Source organism: Procambarus clarkii, chromosome 62 (assembly GCF_040958095.1).
Source record: "Procambarus clarkii isolate CNS0578487 chromosome 62, FALCON_Pclarkii_2.0, whole genome shotgun sequence".
Taxonomy (NCBI): domain Eukaryota; kingdom Metazoa; phylum Arthropoda; class Malacostraca; order Decapoda; family Cambaridae; genus Procambarus; species Procambarus clarkii.
The window spans coordinates 29,186,803-29,208,275 of record NC_091211.1 but is presented as its reverse complement, the minus strand read 5'-3'; the positions used below and the strand labels follow the sequence as shown (position 1 = coordinate 29,208,275).

The 21,473-nt window shown below is 52.0% G+C and overlaps 1 protein-coding gene across 1 annotated transcript in view; it reads left to right on the top strand.

Moving 5' to 3' along the window:
* LOC123766406 (uncharacterized) overlaps window positions 1-21,473 on the top strand; it is a 230,062-nt gene that overhangs the window by 66,653 nt on the left and 141,936 nt on the right. The window contains exons 3-4 of the mRNA XM_069308560.1: window positions 1,188-1,323; window positions 9,541-9,693. Coding sequence (XP_069164661.1) covers window positions 1,188-1,323; window positions 9,541-9,693 — 289 coding nt within the window. The remainder of the gene's footprint in view (window positions 1-1,187; window positions 1,324-9,540; window positions 9,694-21,473) is intronic.

Genomic DNA, 21,473 nt, shown 5'->3' with positions numbered 1-21,473 from the left:
TGGTTCGGGGTCTTGAAGTAGGGACCCCAAACCCTCACTTGGAACAGTGGAATGTTCCCCACTGCGAACATCACATACATAGGTTCGAACCCTCATCACGGCCCTTGTGGAATTGTTCATCACAGTTTGTATAGACTTCAAGGGGTGCATATTATAATTGGCGGGTTTATATTATTTTGGCGCGAAGTGTGGTTAGTGTTGCATGACAACACACTAGTAATACTACTACTGATAACAAGTCATTCATGTTATTTTCTTATCTTCATAATGTCCTTCACTCACAACAGTTGTTGTGCCTCACTCAGCAGGTGTTGTGCCTCACTCAGCAGGTGTTGTGCCTCACTCAGCAGGTGTTGTGCCTCACTCAGCAGGTGTTGTGCCTCACTCAGCAGGTGTTGTGCCTCACTCAGCAGGTGTTGTGCCTCACTCAGCAGGTGTTGTGCCTCACTCAGCAGGTGTTGTGCCTCACTCAGCAGGTGTTGTGCCTCACTCAGCAGGTGTGGTGCCCCACTAAGCAGGTGTGGTGCCCCACTAAGCAGGTGTGGTGCCCCACTAAGCAGGTGTGGTGCCTCACTAAGCAGGTGTGGTGCCCCACTAAGCAGGTGTGGTGCCCCACTAAGCAGGTGTGGTGCCCCACTAAGCAGGTGTGGTGCCCCACTAAGCAGGTGTTGTGCCCCACTCAGCAGGTGTGGTGACCCACTCAGCAGGTGTGGTGCCCCACTAAGCAGGTGTGGTGCCCCACTCAGCAGGTGTGGTGCCCCACTCAGCAGGTGTTGGGCCCCACTAAGCAGGTGTGGTGCCTCACTAAGCAGGTGTGGTGCCTCACTAAGCAGGTGTGGTGCCTCACTAAGCAGGTGTGGTGCCTCACTAAACAGGTGTGGTGCCCCACTAAGCAGGTGTGGTGCCCCACTAAGCAGGTGTGATGCCCTCACTAAGCAGGTATGGTGCCCCACTAAGCAGGTGTGGTGCCTCACTAAGCAGGTGTTGTGCCTCACTAAGCAGGTGTTGTGCCTCACTAAGCAGGTGTGGTGCCTCACTAAGCAGGTGTTGTGCCCCACTAAGCAGGTGTGGAGCCCCACTAAGCAGGTGTGGAGCCCCACTAAGCAGGTGTTGTGCCCCACTAAGCAGGTGTTGTGCCCCACTAAGCAGGTGTGGTGCCCCACTAAGCAGGTGTGGTGGTGTTGCAGGTGTTCAGCGGTGAGGGGAAGCGGTACGTGAGCACGGTGGACCCGCGACGCAGCAACTGGACCCGCTACCTGAGACCCGCCCCGGACCGTGACTCTGCCAACCTGGTGGTCGTCCTCAGACCCGTCCTCGACCCCGGTGAGTGTGTCCTCGTCCTCAGACCCGTCCTCGACCCCGGTGAGTGTGTCCTCGTCCTCAGACCCGTCCTCGACCCCGGTGAGTGTGTCCTCGTCCTCAGACCCGTCCTCGACCCCGGTGAGAGTGTCCTCGTCCTCAGACCCGTCCTCGACCCCGGTGAGTGTGTCCTCGTCCTCAGACCCGTCCTCTACCCCGGTGAGTGTGTCCTCGACCCCGGTGAGTGTGTCCTCCACCCCAGTGAGTTTGTCCTCGACCCCGGTGAGTGTGTCCTCGACCCCGGTGAGTGTGTCCTCGACCCCGGTGAGTGTGTCCCCCCACCCCGGTGAGTGTGTCCCCCACCCCGGTGAGTGTGTCCTCGACCCCGGTGAGTGTGTCCTCGACCCCGGTGAGTGTGTCCTCGACCCCGGTGAGTGTGTCCTCGACCCCGGTGAGTGTGTCCTCGACCCCGGTGAGTGTGTCCTCGACCCCGGTGAGTGTGTCCCCGACCCCGGTGAGTGTGTCCCCGACCCCGGTGAGTGTGTCCCCGACCCCGGTGAGTGTGTCCCCGACCCCGATGAGTGTGTCCCCGACCCCGGTGAGTGTGTCTTCGACCCCGGTGAGTGTGTCCTCGACCCCGGTGAGTGTGTCCTCGACCCCGGTGAGTGTGTCCTCGACCCCGGTGAGTGTGTCTTCGACCCCGGTGAGTGTGTCTTCGACCCCGGTGAGTGTGTCCTCGACCCCCGTGAGTGTGTCCTCCACCCCGGTGAGTGTGTCCTCGACCCCGGTGAGTGTGTCCTCGACCCCGGTGAGTGTGTCCTCGACCCCGGTGAGTGTGTCCTCGACCCAGAAATTTGCAAGAACTCTTTGGACAGGAAAGAGTGCTTCAATGCTGAATGCCCAGCTTTTCATATAAGAGGTACCAGGCGAATAAAACCGACAGACTACCACTATGAAAACAGCCACTACTCCATCAACCGGGATAATTTTTTAGCAAGAGGAGGAGGAGAAGAATGGCTAAAAATGACCAGACTCTACCACCAACTCGGTCAAATGCTAGAGAGGACGCAAACACAGTGGCCTCCTTACCAGAGCCTCAGATATTAACACCAATTAAAGCATCCAGCACTTCCACTAACACGATAACATCATTTATATTTGCCAACATCCAGGGTATAAAAACACGCAAATCCAACAAAGTTCATTTTATAGATGGTCTCCTTCATGAGGCAAATGCAGTGGTTGCAGCCCTAACGGAAACTCACACAAAGGACTACCTTGATGGTGAAATATGGATCCCAGAATACAATCTCTTCAGATGTGATAGGAAACACCGGCTTCAGGGTGGGGTCAGCCTTTACATCAAAGACACACTCATCTGTACTGAGCTGCTAAACACCTCAAATGATATGGTGGAAGTGCTGATAGTCAAAATAGAGATCCTAAATGTAGTTGTTGTCCTTGTATATAAGTCACCGGAGGCAAACCCTCAGCAGTTTAAAGACCAACTAATGAAAATAGAGCACTGCTTGGAAAACCTCACAAATCAAGCTCCGAACATCATCCTGCTTGGGGACTTCAACCTACGGCACCTGAAATGGAAGCACCTGGCTAATACAGTAATATCAGAAAGAATACCAGGAAGTAGCCTAAATGAGCAGGCACATGCAAATGACCTGCTACGGATGTGCGATAGGTTTGCCTTAAACCAGCAAATAGTAGAACCAACTAGGAAGGAGAACACGCTGGACCTCATTTTCACTAATAATGATGAGTTGATCGGGAACATAATGATTACAAATACCTGTTACTCAGATCACAACTTAATTGAAGTTCTGACAACCATGGGGAATGGACCTTCAAAACCAGTCCAGATTCCCGGTGGAGGAGATTTCAGCAAATTCAACTTCAATAATAAACGGATAAACTGGGAGCAAATAAACCAGGACTTCACAGAAATAAACTGGGAAGAACAGCTAGGAAATGCAAACCTGAACCAGTGCCTGGAAAAAATAAGCTCAGCAGCACTAGAAATATGTTCAAACCGCATACCCCTAAGAAAAAAGAGAAAGAGATGCAGATTGGAACGGGAACGTCGTTCCCTATATAGGCGAAGAAAACGAATCGCGGAACAACTTGAGAGTCGCACCCTATCTCAAGAACGGCGAAGAAGGTTAGGTAGAGAAATAGAAACAATTGAACTCAAGCTACAAGAATCATACAAAACCCAGGAGAGGCAAAGAGAGCAAAAGGCCATCAGTGAAATAGAGAGAAATCCGAAATATTTTTTCTCCTATGCAAAATAAAGATAAAAAACCACATCTAGTATCGGGCCCCTGCGAAAGGGAGATGGAACTTTCACAGATGACAACAAAGAAATGAGCGAGCTACTGAGGAAGCAGTACGACTCTGTTTTCAGTGAGCCATTAAATGCACTAAAGATTGATAACCCAAATGAATTTTTCATGGATATGATACCAACATCAAATCACATATCAGACGTCGCCCTATCCCCACTAGATTTTGAAGAAGCCATAAACAGTATGCCTATGCACTCTGCACTAGGCCCGGATTCTTGGAACTCCATATTCATCAAGAACTGTAAAAAACCACTATCGCAGGCCCTTCACATTCTGTGGAGACAAAGCCTAGATACTGGCGTTATCCCTGACATACTAAAAACAGCAGAGATAGCACCACTCCATAAAGGAGGAAATAAGGCAGAGGCAAAAAATTACAGACCGATAGCACTAACATCGCACATCATAAAAATTTTTGAGAGAGTGCTAAGAAGTAAGATCACAAAATACATGGAATCACAGCATCTCCATAACCCCGGACAACATGGTTTCAGAACAGGGCGCTCTTGCCTGTCGCAGTTGCTGGACCACTATGATATGGCATTAGATGCTATGGAAGACAAACAAAACGCTGATGTAATTTACACAGATTTTGCAAAAGCTTTTGATAAATGTGACCATGGTGTTATTGCACATAAAATGCGTTCAAAAGGAATTACCGGGAAAATAGGCAGATGGATCTACAATTTCCTGACTGACAGAACCCAATGTGTAATAGTCAACAAAATAAAATCCAGCCCATCAACCGTGAAGAGCTCAGTCCCCCAGGGTACTGTGCTTGCTCCAGTACTTTTTCTCATCCTCATATCGGACATAGACCAGAACACAACCTATAGCACTGTATCATCCTTTGCAGATGACACTAGGATTTTCATGAGAGTTGGCAACATAGAGGACACGGCAAACCTCCAATCAGATGTAGATCAGGTCTTTCTATGGGCTACAGAAAATAATATGGTATTCAACGAGGATAAGTTTCAGCTCATGCGCTACGGAAAAATTGAAAATATAAAAACAGAAACCACGTACAAAACGCAGGCAAATCATAACATAGAACGAAAAGGCAATGTAAAGGACCTGGGTGTACTCATGTCGGAAGACCTTACCTTTAAAGAACACAATAAAGTAGCCGTCACAACTGCAAGAAAAATGACAGGTTGGATAACAAGAACTTTTCACACTAGAGATGCTATACCGATGATGATACTTTTCAAAACGCTTGTGCTATCTAGAGTGGAGTACTGCTGCACAATGACAGCCCCTTTCAAAGCTGGAGAAATTGCTGACCTAGAGAGCGTGCAGAGATCCTTTACTGCTAGAATCCACTCAGTAAAACATCTAAATTACTGGGACCGACTAAAGAGCCTAAATCTGTACTCCCTTGAGCGCAGGCGGGAGAGATACATAATAATTTACACGTGGAAAATAATTGAGGGGCTGGTCCCAAACCTGCACACAGAAATAACACCACATGAGACCAGAAGACATGGCAGGATGTGCAGAATACCCCCGTTGAAAAGCAGAGGTGGAACAGGTACTCTGAGAGAGAACTCTATCAACATCAGAGGCCCGAGACTGTTCAACACGCTTCCACTACACATAAGGGGCATAACTGGCAAACCCCTCACAGTGTTCAAGAGAGAACTGGATAAGCACCTCCAAAGGATACCTGATCAACCAGGCTGTGACTCATACGTCAGGCTGCGAGCAGCCGCGTCTAACAGCCTGGTTGATCAGTCCAGCAACCAGGAGGCCTGGTCGACGACCGGGCCGCGGGGACACTAAGCCCCGGAAGCACCTCAAGGTAGCCTCAAGGTAGGTAGACCCCGGTGAGTGTCCTCCACCCCGGTGAGTGTCCTCCACCCCGGTGAGTGTGTCCTCCACCCCGGTGAGTGTGTCCTCGACCCCGGTGAGTGTGTCCTCGACCCCGGTGAGTGTGTCCTCGACCCCGGTGAGTGTGTCCTCGACCCCGGTGAGTGTGTCCTCGACCCCGGTGAGTGTGTCCTCGACCCCGGTGAGTGTGTCCTCGACCCCGGTGAGTGTGTCCTCGACCCCGGTGAGTGTGTCCTCGACCCCGGTGACTGTGTCCTCGACCCCGGTGAATGTCCTCCACCCCGGTGAGTGTCCTCCAGCCCGGTGAGTGTCCTCCACCCCGGTGAGTGTGTCCTCGACCCCGGTGAATGTCCTCCACCCCGGTGAGTGTCCTCCAGCCCGGTGAGTGTCCTCCACCCCGGTGAGTGTGTCCTCGACCCCGGTGAGTGTGTCCTCGACCCCGGTGAGTGTGTCCTCGACCCCGGTGAGTGTGTCCTCGACCCCGGTGAGTGTGTCCTCGACCCCGGTGAGTGTCCTCCACCCCGGTGAGTGTGTCCTCGACCCCGGTGAGTGTGTCCTCCACCCCGGTGAGTGTCCACCCCGGTGAGTGTGTCCTCGACCCCGGTGAGTGTGTCCTCGACCCCGGTGAGTGTGTCCTCCACCCCGGTGAGTGTGTCCTCGACCCCGGTGAGTGTGTCCTCGACCCCGGTGAGTGTGTCCCCCACCCCGGTGAGTGTGTCCCCCACCCCGGTGAGTGTGTCCTCCACCCCGGTGAGTGTGTCCTCCACCCCGGTGAGTGTGTCCTCCACCCCGGTGAGTGTGTCCTCCACCCCGGTGAGTGTGTCCTCCACCCCGGTGAGTGTGTCCTCCACCCCGGTGAGTGTGTCCTCCACCCCGGTGAGTGTGTCCTCCACCCCGGTGAGTGTGTCCTCCACCCCGGTGAGTGTGTCCTCCACCCCGGTGAGTGTGTCCTCCACCCCGGTGAGTGTGTCCTCCACCCCGGTGAGTGTGTCCTCCACCCCGGTGAGTGTGTCCTCGACCCCGGTGAGTGTGTCCTCGACCCCGGTGAGTGTGTCCTCGACCCCGGTGAGTGTGTCCTCGACCCCGGTGAGTGTGTCCTCCACCCCGGTGAGTGTGTCCTCGACCCCGGTGAGTGTGTCCTCCACCCCGGTGAGTGTGTCCTCCACCCCGGTGAGTGTGTCCCCGACCCCGGTGAGTGTGTCCTCCACCCCGGTGAGTGTGTCCTCCACCCCGGTGAGTGTGTCCCCGACCCCGGTGAGTGTGTCCCCGACCCCGGTGAGTGTGTCCCCCACCCCGGTGAGTGTGTCCCCCACCCCGGTGAGTGTGTCCTCCACCCCGGTGAGTGTGTCCTCCACCCCGGTGAGTGTGTCCTCCACCCCGGTGAGTGTGTCCTCCACCCCGGTGAGTGTGTCCTCCACCCCGGTGAGTGTGTCCTCCACCCCGGTGAGTGTGTCCTCCACCCCGGTGAGTGTGTCCTCCACCCCGGTGAGTGTGTCCTCCACCCCGGTGAGTGTGTCCTCCACCCCGGTGAGTGTGTCCTCCACCCCGGTGAGTGTGTCCTCGACCCCGGTGAGTGTGTCCTCCACCCCGGTGAGTGTGTCCTCCACCCCGGTGAGTGTGTCCTCCACCCCGGTGAGTGTGTCCTCCACCCCGGTGAGTGTGTCCTCCACCCCGGTGAGTGTGTCCTCGACCCCGGTGAGTGTGTCCTCGACCCCGGTGAGTGTCCTCCACCCCGGTGAGTGTGTCCTCGACCCCGGTGAGTGTGTCCTCGACCCCGGTGAGTGTGTCCTCCACCCCGGTGAGTGTGTCCCCGACCCCGGTGAGTGTGTCCTCCACCCCGGTGAGTGTGTCCTCCACCCCGGTGAGTGTGTCCCCGACCCCGGTGAGTGTGTCCCCCACCCCGGTGAGTGTGTCCCCCACCCCGGTGAGTGTGTCCCCCACCCCGGTGAGTGTGTCCTCCACCCCGGTGAGTGTGTCCTCCACCCCGGTGAGTGTGTCCTCCACCCCGGTGAGTGTGTCCTCCACCCCGGTGAGTGTGTCCTCCACCCCGGTGAGTGTGTCCTCCACCCCGGTGAGTGTGTCCTCCACCCCGGGGCTAAATCCAAAGCAAAAACCACTGCCAGTATTGGACCTATTCGTATTAGTGAAGGTTCATACACTGAGGATGACAGAAATTAGCGAAATCCAAAAAAGCGGTATGAGGACATGTTTAGCACCCCGATACTCAGCATGAAAGTGGAGGATCCGGACAACTTCTTTATGCGTGATATCCAAACACCTGTAAATATAACTGATATCAACACGAGCGTGACAGATTTTGAATGAGAAATTGACAATATGCCCATGCACTCAGCCCTGGGGCCAGACTCATGGAATTCAATATTTATAAAGAAATGCAAAGTGCCAGTAGCACAGGCACTCAGTATAGTGTGGGGGAAGAGCTTGGACACGGGGGAGATAGCAGATGCATTTAAAGCAACAGATATAGCCCCTCTACACAAGGGAGGGAGCAAAGCATTGGCAAAGAATTATAGACCAGTTGCACTAACGTCCCACATAATACAAGTATTTGAGAGAGTGATCAGGAGTCAGGTCACTATCTAGTGACCTGACTATCGGTCATGGAGACCAATGACCTCCACAATCCAGGCCAACATGGATTTAGAGCAGGAAGATCATGCCTCTCACAGCAACTTGACTACTATGACAAAATCATTTAGGCATTAGAAGAAAAACAGAATGCAGGTGTTGTATACACAGACTTTGCAAAGGCATTCGACTAATGGGACCATGGAGTGATTGCACACAAAATGAGGTCAATGGGAATAACTGGTAAAGTAGGACGCTGGATACTCAATTTCCAAAGGGTAGCAGTCAATCAAATAAAATAGAGTCCGAGTGCAGTGAAAAGCTCTGTACCTCAAGGTACATTCCTTGCACCACTGCTGTTCCTTATTCTCATATCAGATACAGACAAAAATACATGTCACAGCTTCGTGTTATCCTTTGCAGATGATACTAAAATCAGCATGAAAATTACCTCGGCTGAACACATTGCAAAACTACAAACAAATATTAACAAAGTTTTCGACTGGGCAGCAGAAAATAACATGATGTTTAACAGTTATAAATTCCGGGTACTCAGGTACAGTAAAAATGAAGACCTTAAACATAGCACAGGGTACAAAACACAATCATATCTGCCCATAGTAGGAAAACAGCATGTAAAGGATTTGGGAATAATAATGTCTGACGATCAAACGTTTAGGGAGCATAACCAAGCAAATATTGCGTCAGCCAGAAAAATGATAGGATGGATTACGAGAACTTTCAAATCCAGGGATCCCATCACAATGGTTGTACTCTTCAAGTCACTGATGTTGTCCTGTCTCGAGTACTGCTCAGTACTCACTTCCCCCTTCAGAGCAGGAGAGATTGCTGAAATAGAGGGAATACAGAGAACATATACGGCACGCATAGACGAGATAAAACACCTAAATTATTGGGATCGTCTCAAAGCTCTCCAAATGTACTCTCTAGAAAGAAGACGAGAGAGATACCAAATAATATACACATGGAAAATACTCGAGGGCCAAGTCCCAAATCTACACAGTAAAATAACAACGTACTGGAGTGAACGATATGGAAGAAAATGCAGAATAGAACCAGTGAAGAGCAGAGGTGCCATAGGCACAATCAGAGAACACTGTATAAACATCAGAGGTCCGCGGTTGTTCAACACTCTCCCAGCAAGCATAAGAAATATTGCCGGAACAACCGTGGACATCTTCAAGAGAAAACTAGATAGGTAAGCAACAGCCTACCTTTGTTGAACGAAAAAGTCATTAATTTACCTTATCATTTAATCAATGTGCTTGCTGTTAGCAGCAATTGCCTGGCGGACCTGAGGGTTGCACCTGAGGGTTGCACCTGAGGGGTGAGGGGTGAGGGGAGCCTCTTCTAACACCTGGCTTGCACTCCGCTTATACTTGTGTTATGACCAATATAATAAGTAAATAAGGTGATTAATATGTTGTGTTGCCTGCAGGTGACGACAGTACGGGGATGCTTGTGATGGGCGGCGTGGGCGGCGTGGGCGTGTTCCTCATCACCACCCAGGACGTGAGTGTGGGCCAGGAGCTGATGTTCTGGGCCCACGACCCCACCCTCGCCTGGTCCCGCAAGAAGATGGAGAAAACCAGTAAGTGTTGGTGTTGTTGGTGCTGTGTGTTGGTGTTGTTGGTGCTGTGTGTTGGTGTTGTTGGTGTGGTGTTGGTGGTGTGTTGGTGTTGGTGGTGGTGTTGGTGGTGTGTTGGTGTGGTGTTGGTGGTGTGTTGGTGTTGTTGGTGTGGTGTTGGTGGTGTGTGTGGTGTGGTGTTGGTGGTGTGTTGGTGTTGTTGGTGTGGTGTTGTGTGGTGTTGTTGGTGTGGTGTTGGTGGTGTGTTGGTGTTGGTGGTGGTGGAGGTGTTGGTGTTGTGTTGGTGTTGTTGGTGTGGTGTTGGTGGTGTGTTGGTGTTGGTGGTGGTGGAGGTGTTGGTGTTGTGTTGGTGTTGTTGGTGTGGTGTTGGTGGTGTGTTGGTGTTGGTGGTGGTGGAGGTGTTGGTGTTGTTGGTGTGGTGTTGGTGGTGTGTTGGTGTTGTGTGTGGTGTGTTGTTGGTGGTGTGTGGTGCTGTGTGTGGTGTTGGTGGTGTTGGTGTTGTGTAGTGTTGGTGGTGTGTGGTGTTGGTGGTGTGTGGTGGTGTGTGGTGTTGGTGGTGTTTGGTGTTGGTGGTGTGTGGTGTTGGTGGTGTTGGTGGTGTGTGGTGTTGGTGGTGTGTGATGTTCGTGGTGTTGGTGGTGTGTTGTGTTGGTGTTGTGTGGTGTTGGTGTTGTGTGGTGTTGGTGGTGTTGGTGGTATTGGTGGTGTTTGGTGTTGGTGGTGTGTGGTGTTGGTGGTGTGTGGAGTTGGTGGTGTTGGTGGTGTGTGGTGTTGGTGGTGTTTGGTGTTGGTGGTGTGTGGTGTTGGTGGTGTGTGGTGTTGGTGGTGTGTGGTGTTGGTGGTGTGTGGTGTTGGTGGTGTGTGGTGTTGGTGGTGTGTGGTGTTGGTGGTGTGTGGTGTTGGTGGTGTGTGATGTTCGTGGTGTTGGTGGTGTTTGGTGTTGGTGGTGTGTGGTGTTGGTGGTGTGTGGTGTTGGTGGTTGGTGGTGTGTGGTGTTGGTGGTGTGTGGTGGTGTGTGGTGTTGGTGGTGTGTGGTGTTGGTGGTGTGTGGTGTTGGTGGTGTTGGTGGTGTTGGTGGTGTGTGGTGTTGGTGGTTGGTGGTGTGTGGTGTTGGTGGTGTGTGGTGGTGTGTGGTGTTGGTGGTGTGTGGTGTTGGTGGTGTGTGGTGTTGGTGGTGTGTGGTGTTGGTGGTGTTGGTGGTGTGTGGTGTTGGTGGTTGGTGGTGTGTGGTGTTGGTGGTGTGTGGTGGTGTGTGGTGTTGGTGGTGTGTGGTGTTGGTGGTGTGTGGTGTTGGTGGTGTGTGGTGGTGTGTGGTGTTGATGTTGTGTGGTGTTGGTGGTGTTGGTGGTGTGTGGTGTTGGTGGTGTGTGGTGGTGTGTGGTGTTGGTGGTGTGTGGTGGTGTGTGGTGTTGGTGGTGTTGGTGGTGTGTTGTGTTGGTGTTGTGTGGTGTTGGTGTTGTGTGGTGTGTGGTGTTGGTGGTGTTGGTGGTGTTTGGTGTTGGTGGTGTGTGGTGTTGGTGGTGTGTGGTGTTGGTGGTGTGTGGAGATGGTGGTGTTGGTGGTGTGTGGTGTTGGTTGTGTTTGGTGTTGGTGGTGTGTGGTGTTGGTGGTGTGTGGTGTTGGTGGTGTGTGGTGTTGGTGGTGTGTGGTGTTGGTGGTGTGTGGTGTTGGTGGTGTGTGGTGTTGGTGGTATGTGGTGGTGAGTGGTGTGTGGTGGTGAGTGGTGTTGGTGGTGAGTGGTGTTGGTGGTGTGTGGTGTTGGTGGTTGGTGGTGTGTGGTGTTGGTGGTGTGTGGTGTTGGTGGTGTGTTGTGTTGGTGGTTGGTGGTGTGTGGTGTTGGTGGTGTGTGGTGTTGGTGGTGTGTGGTGTTGGTGGTGTGTGGTGTTGGTGGTGTGTGGTGTTGGTGGTGTGTGGTGTTGGTGGTGTGTGGTGTTGGTGGTGTGTGGTGTTGGTGGTGTGTGGTGTTGGTGGTGTGTGGTGTTGGTGGTGTGTGGTGTTGGTGGTTGGTGGTGTGTGGTGTTGGTGGTGTGGAGTTGGTGGTGTGTGGTGTTGGTGGTGTTGGTGGTGTTGGTGGTGTGTAGTGTTGGTGGTGTGTGGTGTTGGTGGTGTTGGTGGTGTGTGGTGTTGGTGGTGTGTGGTGTTGGTGGTGTGTGGTGTTGGTGGTGTTGGTGGTGTGTGGTGTTGGTGGTGTGTGGTGTTGGTGGTGTTGGTGGTGTGTGGTGTCTGTGGTGTGTGGTGTTGGTGGTGTGGAGTTGGTGGTGTGTGGTGTTGGTGGTGTTGGTGGTGTGTGGTGTTGGTGGTGTTGGTGGTGTGTGGTGTCTGTGGTGTGTGGTGTTGGTGGTGTGTGGTGTTGGTGGTTGGTGGTGTGTGGTGTTGGTGGTGTTGGTGGTGTGGAGTTGGTGGTGTGTGGTGTTGGTGGTGTGTGGTGTTGGTGGTGTGTGGTGTTGGTGGTGCATATGTCAGGTAGTCACAGAGGTTAACACTGTAGGGCGTAGCCAGTAAGTGGGCGGGTGACCGCTCTGGCAGGCTTGCTGTCCCCGGCACAGGGAACGCCACCAGACCGGGAGTCCCGCATGGATGCAGGTAAGTCCTTATGCACGTGCGTGCGGGCGTGCTTGCCGCCTCCCCTGAGTAAACATCTTTCCGTTGCTTTTAAGAAATTAAAAATGCTAGAACAGTGGTGGCGCCATTACCAGTGGTGGGGGGGGGGGACCCGCGGGGCACAAATGTTGTTGTTAATGTTTTGAGGAATGATCAGCCCCCGAGGTGGCAACACTCTCTCTTATTGGAGGGTCCCGAGGTGTGGGCCACACCTGCTGGCACACCTGCTGGCCCAGCTGGCACACCTGCTGCACCAGCTGGCACTCCTGCTGGCACACCTGCTGCACCAGCTGGCACAACCTGTTGGCACACCTGCTGCACCAGCTGGGGACGGCGACGCAGCAGGTGTGGTCAACCACCTCATGTGGAGAGTGCAGCCGCCTCTTCACAACCTTACGGTATTAACGACTGAACTAAGTGGTTCGGTTACAATCCGTAGGCTTAACAAACGTCCTCCAGTCTTGTTAAAAACTTATATTTAACAAATTTGCGTTAAATATAAGTCACCAGAGTAAAAGGGAGGAAACTATCAGGGGGAAAGCGCCAAGCCATTACGACTATATAGCACTGGGAAGGGGTCAGGATAAGGATTTGGGATGGGACGGGGGGAAGGAATGGTGCCCAACCACTTGGACGGTCGGGGATTGAACGCCGACCTGCATGACGCAAGACCGTCGCTCTACCGTCCAGCCCAAGTGGTTGTTGGTATTGTCCAGGTGTGGTGGTGGTATGGTCCAGGTGTGGTGGTGGTATTGTCCAGGTGTGGTGGTGTTGTCCAGGTGTGGTGGTGTTGTCCAGGTGTGGTGGTATTGTTCAGGTGTGGTGGTATTGTCCAGGTGTGGTGGTGTTTTCCAGGTGTGGTGGTGTTTTCCAGGTGTGGTGGTATTGTTCAGGTGTGGTGGTGCTGTCCAGGTGTGGTGGTATTGTCCAGGTGTGGTGGTGTTTTCCAGGTGTGGTGGTATTGTCCAGGTGTGGTGGTGTTGTCCAGGTGTGGTGGTGTTGTCCAGGTGTGGTGGTGTTGTCCAGGTGTGGTGGTATTGTCCAGGTGTGGTGGTGCTGTCCAGGTGTGCTGGTATTGTCCAGGTGTGGTGGTATTGTCCAGGTGTGCTGGTATTGTACAGGTGTGCTGGTATTGTCCAGGTGTGGTGGTGCTGTCCAGGTGTGGTGGTGCTGTCCAGGTGTGGTGGTATTGTCCAGGTGTGGTGGTATTGTCCAGGTGTGGTGGTATTGTCCAGGTGTGGTGGTATTGTCCAGGTGTGCTGGTATTGTACAGGTGTGGTGGTATTGTACAGGTGTGGTGGTATCCTTGCTTGGGACGCTTTTAGGCTTAACTTTGTTAGGAAAATTTCTTGGTGGCATCTAGTCGAACTTTCTCCATAGAGAATGCTGTTGACTTTTGTTATCTCAAGAGTAGTTAGTTGTTCCCTGGTGACCACTTGTGGGAGAGTAGTTAGTTGTTCCCTGGTGACCACTTGTGGGAGAGTAGTTAGTTGTTCCCTGGTGATCACTTGTAGGAGCTTATTGTTCTTAATCTCTTTCTTGGCTTGTTCCTGCGCCGGCCCTCCACCATGGACCCCAGGAGTAACCTACATGTGACCCCAGGAGTAACCTACATGTGACCCCAGGAGTAACCTACATGTGACCCCAGGAGTAACCTACATGTGACCCCAGGAGTAACCTACATGTGACCCCAGGAGTAACCTACATGTGACCCCAGGAAGTAACCTACATGTGACACCAGGAGTAACCTACATGTGACCCCAGGAAGTAACCTACATGTGACCCCAGGAGTAACCTACATGTGACCCCAGGAAGTAACCTACATGTGACCCCAGGAGTAACCTACATGTGACCCCAGGAAGTAACCTACATGTGACCCCAGGAAGTAACCTACATGTGACCCCAGGAGTAACCTACATGTGACCCCAGGAGTAACCTACATGTGACCCCAGGAGTAACCTACATGTGACCCCAGGAGTAACCTACATGTGACCCCAGGAAGTAACCTACATGTGACCCCAGGAAGTAACCTACATGTGACCCCAGGAAGTAACCTACATGTGACCCCAGGAAGTAACCTACATGTGACCCCAGGAAGTAACCTACATGTGACCCCAGGAAGTAACCTACATGTGACCCCAGGAGTAACCTACATGTGACCCCAGGAGTAACCTACATGTGACCCCTGGAAGTAACCTACATGTGACCCCAGGAAGTAACCTACATGTGACCCCAGGAAGTAACCTACATGTGACCCCAGGAAGTAACCTACATGTGACCCCAGGAAGTAACCTACATGTGACCCCAGGAAGTAACCTACATGTGACCCCAGGAGTAACCTACATGTGACCCCAGGAAGTAACCTACATGTGACCCCAGGAAGTAACCTACATGTGACCCCAGGAAGTAACCTACATGTGACCCCAGGAAGTAACCTACATGTGACCCCAGGAAGTAACCTACATGTGACCCCAGGAGTAACCTACATGTGACCCCAGGAAGTAACCTACATGTGACCCCAGGAAGTAACCTACATGTGACCCCAGGAAGTAACCTACATGTGACCCCAGGAAGTAACCTACATGTGACCCCAGGAGTAACCTACATGTGACCCCAGGAAGTAACCTACATGTGACCCCAGGAGTAACCTACATGTGACCCCAGGAAGTAACCTACATGTGACCCCAGGAGTAACCTACATGTGACCCCAGGAGTAACCTACATGTGACCCCAGGAAGTAACCTACATGTGACCCCAGGAGTAACCTACATGTGACCCCAGGAAGTTACCTACATGTGACCCCAGGAGTAACCTACATGTGACCCCAGGAAGTAACCTACATGTGACCCCAGGAAGTAACCTACATGTGACCCCAGGAGTAACCTACATGTGACCCCAGGAAGTAACCTACATGTGACCCCAGGAAGTAACCTACATGTGACCCCAGGAAGTAACCTACATGTGACCCCAGGAGTAACCTACATGTGACCCCAGGAAGTAACCTACATGTGACCCCAGGAGTAACCTACATGTGACCCCAGGAGTAACCTACATGTGACCCCAGGAAGTAACCTACATGTGACCCCAGGAGTAACCTACATGTGACCCCAGGAAGTAACCTACATGTGACCCCAGGAGTAACCTACATGTGACCCCAGGAGTAACCTACATGTGACCCCTTGAAGTAACCTACATGTGACCCCAGGAGTAACCTACATGTGACCCCAGGAAGTAACCTACATGTGACCCCAGGAGTAACCTACATGTGACCCCAGGAAGTAACCTACATGTGACCCCAGGAAGTAACCTACATGTAACCCCAGGAGTAACCTACATGTGACCCCAGGAGTAACCTACATGTGACCCCAGGAAGTAACCTACATGTGACCCCAGGAGTAACCTACATGTGACCCCAGGAAGTAACCTACATGTGACCCCAGGAAGTAACCTACATGTGACCCCAGGAAGTAACCTACATGTGACCCCAGGAGTAACCTACATGTGACCCCAGGAAGTAACCTACATGTGACCCCAGGAAGTAACCTACATGTGACCCCAGGAAGTAACCTACATAGTGACCCCAGGAAGTAACCTACATGTGACCCCAGGAAGTAACCTACATGTGACCCCAGGAGTAACCTACATGTGACCCCAGGAAGTAACCTACTATAGTGACCCCAGGAAGTAACCTACATGTGACCCCAGGAAGTAACCTACATGTGACCCCAGGAAGTAACCTACATGTGACCCCAGGAGTAACCTACATGTGACCCCAGGAAGTAACCTATATATGACCCCAGGAAGTAACCTACATGTGACCCCAGGAAGTAACCTACATGTGACCCCAGGAAGTAACCTACATGTGACCCCAGGAGTAACCTACATGTGACCCCAGGAAGTAACCTACATGTGACCCCAGGAGTAACCTACATGTGACCCCAGGAAGTAACCTACATGTGACCCCAGGAAGTAACCTACATGTGACCCCAGGAAGTAACCTACATGTGACCCCAGGAAGTAACCTATATATGACCCCAGGAAGTAACCTACATGTGACCCCAGGAGTAACCTACATGTGACCCCAGGAGTAACCTACATGTGACCCCAGGAAGTAACCTACATGTGACCCCAGGAAGTAACCTACATGTGACCCCAGGAGTAACCTACATGTGACCCCAGGAAGTAACCTACATGTGACCCCAGGAAGTAACCTACATGTGACCCCAGGAAGTAACCTACATGTGACCCCAGGAAGTAACCTACATGTGACCCCAGGAAGTAACCTACATGTGACCCCAGGAAGTAACCTACATGTGACCCCAGGAAGTAACCTACATGTGACCCCAGGAAGTAACCTACATGTGACCCCAGGAAGTAACCTACATGTGACCCAGAGTAACCTACATGTGACCCCAGGAAGTAACCTACATGTGACCCCAGGAAGTAAACCTACATGTGACCCCAGGAAGTAACCTACATGTGACCCCAGGAGTAACCTACATGTGACCCCAGGAAGTAACCTACATGTGACCCCAGGAAGTAACCTACATGTGACCCCAGGAAGTAACCTACATGTGACCCCAGGAAGTAACCTACATGTGACCCCAGGAAGTAACCTACATGTGACCCCAGGAAGTAACCTACATGTGACCCCAGGAAGTAACCTACATGTGACCCCAGGAAGTAACCTACATGTGACCCCAGGAAGTAACCTACATGTGACCCCAGGAAGTAACCTACATGTGACCCCAGGAAGTAACCTACATGTGACCCCAGGAAGTAACCTACATGTGACCCCAGGAAGTAACCTACATGTGACCCCAGGAAGTAACCTACATGTGACCCCAGGAAGTAACCTACATGTGACCCCAGGAAGTAACCTACATGTGACCCCAGGAAGTAACCTACATGTGACCCCAGGAGTAACCTACATGTGACCCCAGGAGTAACCTACATGTGACCCCAGGAAGTAACCTACATGTGACCCCAGGAAGTAACCTACATGTGACCCCAGGAAGTAACCTACATGTGACCCCAGGAGTAACCTACATATGACCCCATGAAGTAACTTACATGTGACTCCAGGAGTAACCTACATGTGACCCCAGGAAGTAACCTACATGTGACCCCAGGAGTAACCTACATGTGACCCCAGGAGTAACCTACATGTGACCCCAGGAAGTAACCTACATGTGACCCCAGGAACCTACATGTGACCCCAGGAAGTAACCTATATATGACCCCAGGAAGTAACCTACATGTGACCCCAGGAGTAACCTACATGTGACCCCAGGAAGTAACCTATATATGACCCCAGGAAGTAACCTACATGTGACCCCAGGAGTAACCTACATGTGACCCCAGGAAGTAACCTACATGTGACCCCAGGAAGTAACCTATATATGACCCCAGGAAGTAACCTACATGTGACCCCAGGAGTAACCTACATGTGACCCCAGGAAGTAACCTACATGTGACCCCAGGAGTAACCTACATGTGACCCCAGGAAGTAACCTACATGTGACCCCAGGAGTAACCTACATGTGACCCCAGGAGTAACCTACATGTGACCCCAGGAAGTAACCTACATGTGACCCCAGGAACCTACATGTGACCCCAGGAGTAACCTACATGTGACCCCAGGAGTAACCTACATGTGACCCCAGGAAGTAACCTACATGTGACCCCAGGAAGTAACCTACATGTGACCCCAGGAAGTAACCTACATGTGACCCCAGGAAGTAACCTACATGTGACCCCAGGAGTAACCTACATGTGACCCCAGGAAGTAACCTATATATGACCCCAGGAGTAACCTACATGTGACCCCAGGAAGTAACCTACATGTGACCCCAGGAAGTAACCTACATGTGACCCCAGGAAGTAACCTACATGTGACCCCAGGAAGTAACCTACATGTGACCCCAGGAAGTAACCTACATGTGACCCCAGGAGTAACCTACATGTGACCCCAGGAGTAACGTGAGACTATTCTCTTGATCCAGGTCATGACCCTTGACCCTGGTCAAAAGTGACCAACCCATTGACTGTGCTGTGTGGCGCTCATCCTCCCCCCCCCCCTACACCTTACACCCGGAGTCCTTGGGTCGACTCTTACTGCCAGATGAAGGGTTGGGAAGGTGCAGTTGTCAGTGTTGGTGTAACTCTCTACCACCACCACACACCTGGCTTCACAAGCCACATTCAGGTGTGTGTATACCTGCAGTTGATATAGTTATTACTGCTCCACACACATTATTTACCTATCATCACTCCCCTCTACACCTTTTTTTTTGGGGGGGGGAGTAAAGAGGAAGGAGAGGCATAGGTGAAGGGAACCTCTACACCAAGCCTCCATTCCAATCCTCCAATCCCTTCCCCCCCCCCCCTCTACTCCTCCAATTCCCTCTGCTCCCCTCTCCAATTCCTCCTCCCCCCCTCCTCCTCTCCCCTACCCCCCTGCGCCCTCTCCCCTCACAAAAATCTATTATTGTCCAATGGTCCAAATCCTTGATGTGAGTAGAATTGAGGCTGAATTTACAATTTAAACTTGGGCCAGAGAGAGAATGGTTAGTTGGAAGTTGGTAGCGGCGAGTTTGGTGCGGAGAGGATAAGGAATATCGCCTCTGTGGGCTGGTGTTATGTGCTGGTGGTGGTGGTAGGCGTGGTGATAGTACTGGTAGTGGTGGTGGTGGTGGTAGCGACAGTGGTAACATTGGTGGTGGGGAGGGTATAGTGGTGACCGTGAGGGAGGATGATATAGACATCCTATATAGAGATGATATAGAACATTCACCTCTATATAGTGGTGGGTATAGAGGGGTGGGTGTGGGGCTGGTACTTACCTAACACTGCCTACCTAACATAGCTCCCACGACTGGGCTTGAGGTCAGTGCCTGCTAATGCACTAGACCTTGACCTCTTGGTTGGTATAAATGTGTCTACAGCAGCAGACAGTTAGAGCCCCTGAGGTGTGCTCCTTGTGGCGGAGTGCCCGGCCTCACAGTGTCACACGTGTAATGTAATATTCTAATACTCTGTAATATTCTTACTCTAATGCCTTAATTATTGTTTATATCTGAATCATTTTCCCTCCGATTCTAATTTGTTCATTAGGTCGAGTTGCCTTAGTGTGTCCTCAGGGCCACACACACACACACACACACACACACACACACACACACACACACACACACACACACACACACACACACACACACACACACACACACACAAAAGAAAGAACTTTTTTAGTGTCAGAGTGGTTAACAAATGGAATGCATTAGGAAGTGATGTGGTGGAGGCTGACTCCATACACAGTTTCAAGTGTAGATATGACAGAGCCCAGTAGGCTCAGGAACCTGTACACCTGTTGATTGACGGTTGAGAGGCGGGACCAAAGAGCCAGAGCTCAACCCCCGCAAACACAACTAGGTGAGTACAACTAGGTGAGTACACACACACACACACACACACACACACACACACACACACACACACACACACACACACACACACACTTCTGGCGTCCGCCTCGTGGCAAACTTCTCTACTTCTCTTATTTTCCTCTCCGGATATTTTTGGCTGGAGGTTCATGCCGGTGCTGCATACTCTACCACTTGTCCTACGTACGTTGTAAATATATAGAAGCCAGTATTACTCTAGTTTTCTGAAGGTTGTTCAACTTAATTCCAGCTTACCACATGCTGCTGAAGCTTTTATTTATATAATTACGTAAGTGTGTGGTGGCAGGTGTGTAGTGGCAGGTGTGTGGTGGCAGCGGTGACTGCCTGTTGCAGTGTTCAACCAGCGCCAGGGTTCTCCTCACCAGAGAGAGTCTGGCCACCAGTGTTCCTTCACGCCGACAATCTCCCTAAATCTTGTTCTTCATCAGAGTCACTCACACACACTCACACTCACACACACTCACACACTCACACTCAGCCTTACTGGACTCCTCTCGTGGCCTTCATCCTGTTTATCTTCTCTCCTTCAAGTATTATCTTTTGTCTCCTGTTGTTGTGGTTCCCTTCACTGTGTAAACCCTGCCAGTCTCTCTCTCTCTCTCCTCTCTCTCTCTCTATCTCTATCTCTATCTCTATCTCTATCTCTCTCTCTCTCTCTCTCTCTCTCTCTCTCTCTCTCTATCTCTATCTCTATCTCTATCTCTCTCTCTCTCTCTCTCTCTCTCTCTCTCTCTCTCTCTCTCTCTCTCTCTCTCTCTCTCTCTCTCTCTCTCTCTCTCTCTCTCTCTCTCTCTCTCCCCTTATTCTCCTCTTCCTCTTCTTATAATCATCTCTCATGTTCTATCTCTCATGTTAGGCAGCGGTGGTGTTGGTGGTAGCAGCGGTGGTTGTGGTAGGGATTGTGGTATTGTGGTAGCAATGGTGGAAGTGGCAGTGGTGGTGGTGGTAGTGATGGTTATAGAGGTCGTTATTGCCCCCAAGCAAGGTTAATGTTCCCCGGAGGAGTCGTTACACTTAGTTGTGGTGCCACGGAGGGTAGCGAGGCACTGTTTGTCCCTAGGCCGCGCCTCCTCACCAATCTTTAGTCTCCATTACTTGTCGCGACGACCTCCAGTGACCTGACCTGACCTGACCTCGTGTGGTCACGGCAGGTAACTGCCAGAGCTCCTCACCTCGATTGGCTCTATAATAGTTGGCGCTTGTTTGGCCAGAGTGCCTCTCTGGTGCCACTGGCCACATGTAGCGGTGGTCAGCCACCACACCTGTAGCGGTGGCGGTCAACCACCACACCTGTAGCGGTGGCGGTCAACCACCACACCTGTAGCGGTGGTGGTCAACCACCACACCTGTAGCGGTGGCGGTCAACCACCACACCTGTAGCGGTCAACCACCACACCTGTAGCGGTGGCGGTCAACCACCACACCTGTAGCGGTGGCGGTCAACCACCACACCTGTAGCGGTGGTGGTCAACCACCACACCCAGGGCTCTAGGTAGGATGGGAGGTGGTGGGGGGTTGACCTCATATAAAGGCGGTCCATCATAGGTCAGGTGATCAATGTTGCCACGTGTGAGTAATGGGTATTGATGCCCTGGTAACGAGACCTGCTCAATCACACACACACACCTCCCTACTCGTGGAGGGGGCGCCGCCCCACACAGCTGGCATTGATTACATGGTATGTTGAGGATTTGTACTATCTCAATGATATTTGTC